The 5432-nt window shown below is 40.1% G+C and overlaps 1 protein-coding gene across 1 annotated transcript; it reads left to right on the forward strand.

Annotated features, from left to right (window-relative positions):
* Positions 1-245: 245 nt before the first annotated feature.
* On the forward strand, positions 246-4920 carry LOC104607586 (auxin transporter-like protein 2). The gene is made up of 8 exons (XM_010273255.3): positions 246-529; positions 778-963; positions 1068-1180; positions 1329-1512; positions 1824-1921; positions 2344-2551; positions 2749-3006; positions 4329-4920. Exons 1-8 carry the CDS (start codon positions 374-376, stop codon positions 4608-4610), a joined length of 1485 nt encoding a protein of 494 aa, XP_010271557.1. The 5' UTR covers positions 246-373; the 3' UTR covers positions 4611-4920.
* Positions 4921-5432: the final 512 nt, after the last annotated feature.

The following is a 5432-nucleotide window of genomic DNA, read 5'->3' on the forward strand; positions in this document are numbered from 1 at the left end:
TCGTGCGGAGAAGCAGCTCACGCTCATTTGTTTAGTTTTAATTTATTGATTTGTTTAAGCCAATTTAATTGATTAGGGGAATTAGTTTATAATATAAAGGTCCGGAAACCGGTGGTTTCGTCAAACTTACTAACATCGGCCTCAAAAGCGGTTTTTACCCTCTTCCCGAAACCACACCTCATTTGCCTCTCAACTCTCAACTCTCAACTCAACCCCTGGCTTTCCCACACTTCAAGAAGTCGTCGTGTCTTGTATAAATACCACATAAGGTCCTCCTCTTCATTTCGAATCTCAAGCTCTCGAACAACAGAACGGTGAAGTATAAGAAGTGAAACTGAAGAAAACGAGGGAGGATTGGCGGAAGCAATCAACAATGGCGTCGGACAAGGTGGTGGAAACGGTTATAGTTGGAAACTATGTGGAGATGGAGACCGAAGGAAAGCACAAGAACATCAAAACCAGATTATCTAAGTTCTTCTGGCACGGTGGTTCTGTCTATGATGCCTGGTTTAGCTGTGCTTCTAATCAGGTATCATTTCTTAATTTTTACCGTCAAGATTCAAGAAATAATAACGTAGTCGTCTTCTTCATCTTCCCACTTTACCTGTTTCTTCTCTCGGTGAACTTCATTGTAGTAATGTTTTTTTTCTTTTTCTTTTCTCTCTCAATTTAGTTTTTCAACCAGATTCTATTTATAGTAAATGAACTTGCATATTCGTATAAAGTCTTGTTTTTAAGTTGGCTTTTGCTTGTTTCTTTCTATATTATTGCTTTCAGGTGGCTCAAGTTCTACTCACATTGCCATACTCCTTTTCTCAACTGGGGATGTTATCTGGAATACTGCTCCAGCTGTTCTACGGTTTGTTGGGTAGTTGGACAGCATATCTCATTAGCATTCTATACGTAGAGTATAGAACCAGAAAAGAAAGGGAGAAAGTCGACTTCAGGAACCATGTCATTCAGGTTTTGAATCAACCAATACGTCTCAGACTGTATTTGTTCCATTTATTTATAATCTGTATAAACCATTTCCTTACATGGGTCTTCTCCGTTTTCCTCCATTAAAGTGGTTTGAAGTTCTGGATGGGCTCCTTGGAAAACACTGGAGGAACGTGGGTCTGGCATTCAACTGCACATTTCTTCTGTTTGGATCTGTTATTCAACTCATAGCCTGTGCAAGGTATCTGATCTACTTGCCTCGAGCTCCTTAATTATTTATTTATGGATTCCTTCTCTTTCTTGTTGTAGATTTATGAATTAAAAAAAAAGGGAGAGAGAGAGAAGCAGAGATTTGATGTTTTGTGGAACATGGGTGTGTTTGAACGCAGTAACATTTATTACATAAACGATAATCTTGACAAGAGGACCTGGACGTACATCTTCGGAGCTTGTTGTGCGACTACAGTCTTCATTCCTTCTTTCCACAACTACAGAATCTGGTCTTTCCTGGGGTTAGTCATGACCACTTACACAGCTTGGTATCTCACTATCGCTTCCCTTGTTCACGGGCAGGTGATTTACTAACTTTCATTAAAAAATATTATACTGATTATTCCCTTTTCTCTTTTTTTCCTTTTTTTTATATTCTTATTTTTTGGTAATGAAATATACGAGATCGGCTTCAGTCAGATCAAAGTCCGTTCGAACACTCTTCGAACAGCCTTTGCCTTTATAACCTTGCATCGAGAATATCTCCGTACTTATATGCTTTATATCAATGGGAAGATATTCCCAATACAAGGTTATGATGGCTGTTCGAATGGACTATGCTCTGACTGAATCCTGTTGTATATCATTAACATTAATTAATTCGTTGAATACAGATCGAAGGAGTTAAGCATTCGGGTCCGACCAAAGTGGTTCTCTACTTCACCGGGGCAACAAACATTCTTTACACGTTCGGAGGGCATGCTGTTACTGTGTAAGACAAGCCCAGCCCACATTCGTATCCGTGTCTTTTACGTCAATTTGTTTTTACAAAACTAGCCCTTAATTTTCTAATTTATTAGTACGGCAACATGCATGGGGAGTGAAAAAATGCCCCTAACGTCATTTTGAAAATGACTGAAGCAAACCCCGTACATCTGACAGTCTGATCGACTCCTGACTCCTGAGTACTCTGATCCATCTGTTCTTAAAGGAGAGGAGAAGGAACAAGATTTTGCTCCCGAAATACCCCCTTACTTTTTGAATTTCACTTTTTAATTTAACGTGCAAAAAAAAATCACTTGGAGTTTTGTTTATTCATATTGTCGTTATCCACTTTAATTACTTTTCAATTAATAAAAGATTAATTAATTAATTAAATTAACGTGGGGCTTGGCGTTGGACGTTGGAGGACAGAGAGATCATGCACGCAATGTGGAAGCCTCAGAAGTTCAAGGCGATATACCTGTTGGCGACGCTTTACGTGCTGACACTGACACTACCGTCGGCCGTCGCTGTGTATTGGGCGTTCGGAGACATGCTTCTCAATCACTCCAACGCTTTTGCTCTGCTCCCAAGATCGGCTTTCCGAGACATGGCTGTTGTATTAATGCTCATCCATCAGGTAACTATATATATGTAAATAAATATATCCTTTCCCCTGTTCCTTCAATTCTTTTCTTATTATTAATATTTAATACTAGGCATAGATCAACGTTTTTTACTTTTTATGCAACATATATCCAAATACGGATGGGCGTTCTGGCCGTCCGATGGCCGCCGGTTGGTTGATTGGTTGTGTTGTCGTCGTTTACATTACAGTTTATAACATTCGGGTTCGCCTGCACGCCTTTGTATTTCGTGTGGGAAAAGGTGATAGGGATGCACGAGTGCAAGAGCCTATGCAAGCGTGCAGCGGCGAGGTTGCCGGTGGTAATTCCCATTTGGTTCTTGGCTATCATCTTCCCTTTCTTCGGGCCCATCAACTCCGCCGTTGGATCGCTTCTCGTTAGCTTCACAGTTTACATCATCCCTGCTCTTGCTCACATGCTCACCTTCCGATCAGCAGCAGCTCGAGAGGTACTTTTTCTTTTTTAAAAGTTTTTATTTATTTAATGCTTGCTTAAGAAAAAAGAAATGATAGTTATCGTTAAGTATAATGGGGACATCATTCCTGAGTTAGATTATCATAAATGACATGACACATCCGAAGCGGACAAACAGGGGGTTCAGGGGTTCCTCTATTAAAAGTAGAATAAAACAGAGGTCCTTTGGGTTTAGCGCATTCAGAATCAAATGGATGGAGCAATCAATGATGCCACGCGGCACATGGGATGGGACTCCGTAGTTTAGTCAGACGCAGTTTAGCGTCTTGTTTGACTGGACTCATACGCTGTTAGAAGAATATAATTGAATGAATGAGTCATGAGTGGAATATTAAAAAACTAATAGTTGCGTAGCGTAGTGGAATGACGAGACACAGTCCAGCTCCAGGCTCCAGCAGTAGCAGACCCGACCAGACCAGCAGCGTTTCCTTCTCCCATGTGGATTTTCGTTGTTTAAATGTTAAAATTCGAGTTCTTTCTTGGATTTCGAATCGGCTGACCCTGCACGTTAAAAGCCGCTGGATGGTCCTCAAGGACTCTGAAGGACCATGGTGGATCGTCCAACTAACCAATCATCCAACCATCCAACGGTGGCATGGGGACCTGAAAAGAGGAGGAAATCTACATGACATGTATTATCCGTGGCAGACTTTTTTTTATTTTTACCCTTTCGCCTTTCCCTTGGAACTACATAAATACTACAAACATACATGAAAAAAAGAGAAGAAAGAATACAAAAATATTTGCAGAAGCGTGCGATGGTGGCCACTTTAATGAGAGGTGTGGTCTACGTCTATCCTCTATAGAGGTGCGTCCGTACGTGATTCCCCATATTTTGGGCCTTGGGTTGCTGCAACCTGCAAGTAAAAATGTCATCTTTTTATTTATTTATTAATTAATTAATTAATTAGCTGCACGAATAACGAATTACAATAGCTGATATTTTGATAATGGCATGGCATATACTAGTGTATCATCATCATCTTCCCTTGGTAATTTGTATTTATATTAAGTATTTGCACTGTTTACATGAGATGACCCCGATGCATCTTGTTCCTTGTAACTGTTTTCGAGAGCCTGAGCCTGGTGTGGTCCAAAGGAATTGAATGCATAAATTTATGTGTTGGTTTACTTTACAAAAAACTAAAAGTGGTCATTTCATTTCGAGAGCCTAACATGTCACCAATGGATTTCTCTCATTCAAACAAGGTTGTGCATAAATTTGCAATTTATCATTTATTTGAGATTTGAGAAGAAGAATAAAAACTGACATGTGTTGATTAATTTGATTTGCAGAATGCAGTGGAGCAACCGCCAAATTTTGTAGGGAGGTGGGCAGGAATGTATTCGATTAACATATTTGTTGTGGTTTGGGTGTTTGTGGTTGGGTTTGGATTCGGCGGATGGGCGAGCATGACCAATTTCATCCACCAGATCGACACCTTCGGATTATTCACTAAGTGCTATCAGTGTCCTCCTCCTCTTCCACCCCCGCCCCCGGCCCATCCCATTTACAACACCACTTCAGCTCCTCCTCCCACTGCTCTCCACCATCATCACCACCTCCACAGTCCATGATTTACATATCTTCATCAGCACGCCTGGCATTGGATCCTTCGTCACACCACAGTAAAGCAAAAAACAAGAGAAAGAGAAAGAGAGCAAGCATGATCCATATCTTCTATATACAGTGACCCTCCTGATCAGCCAAAGAAAGAAAAAGGAAAAAAAAAAAAAAAAAAAAGACTTGTTAATTTGTAGTGATCCACTGCACAGACTCTCTTTTATTAGTAGAATAGACTGTTTAATTACCTTACTTTTGTCTCTTTAATGTGTTATTTTGAACCTTGGCAAATGTTGAAATTAAGAGAAATTTTTAAAATTTGTATGTAAGTTTGCAATGCAAATGCTTTAATTTGCATCATTAATCAAATGTGGTAGCTACCTTCGTAAGAAAGAAGCATGGTCAATTTGCTTTGTATGATGAGATGAAAGAAGTGATGATAAAAGAGCGTATAAAACTCTCGTTTCTCTCTAGACTCTAATAATAAAAAGGAAAAGAGAAGAAGAATGCTGACATCACAGGTGCCCCACTGGATCGTGTTCTGTGTAGGGTAAGAAGCCGGACAACGGAAATCATATAAAGTTGTGCCAGATCCATCAAAGGCTTAAACCCTTTTTCAGGAGACCAAATCCCTTTATAAGCGCATGCGAGCGAGGCCGATGCGAGAGACCAAAAAATAAATAAAGAAAGAAAGAAAGTGTACTACCTCTTTCCAGTAAAGGCCGAAGGACTCGTTCAATCTTAATTGGGCCCCCAGGCCCCCCACTCTTTTTATATGCCACACAACGAAACAACAGATTGATTACAGTTATGAGCCTGACTACTGGAGAATGTGC

The sequence above is a fragment of the Nelumbo nucifera genome, chromosome 5 (assembly GCF_055504915.1).
Source record: "Nelumbo nucifera cultivar China Antique chromosome 5, China Antique-T2T, whole genome shotgun sequence".
NCBI classification, from domain to species: domain Eukaryota; kingdom Viridiplantae; phylum Streptophyta; class Magnoliopsida; order Proteales; family Nelumbonaceae; genus Nelumbo; species Nelumbo nucifera.

Coding starts and splice junctions, on each gene's coding strand:
- LOC104607586 (XM_010273255.3), top strand. CDS start 374: ATGGCGTCGGACAAGGTGGTGGAAACGGTTATAGTTGGAAACTATGTG. Junction 1,181..1,328: donor CAACTCATAGCCTGTGCAAG/GTATCTGATCTA, acceptor GTTTGAACGCAG/TAACATTTATTACATAAACG. Junction 2,552..2,748: donor TATTAATGCTCATCCATCAG/GTAACTATATAT, acceptor TTTACATTACAG/TTTATAACATTCGGGTTCGC.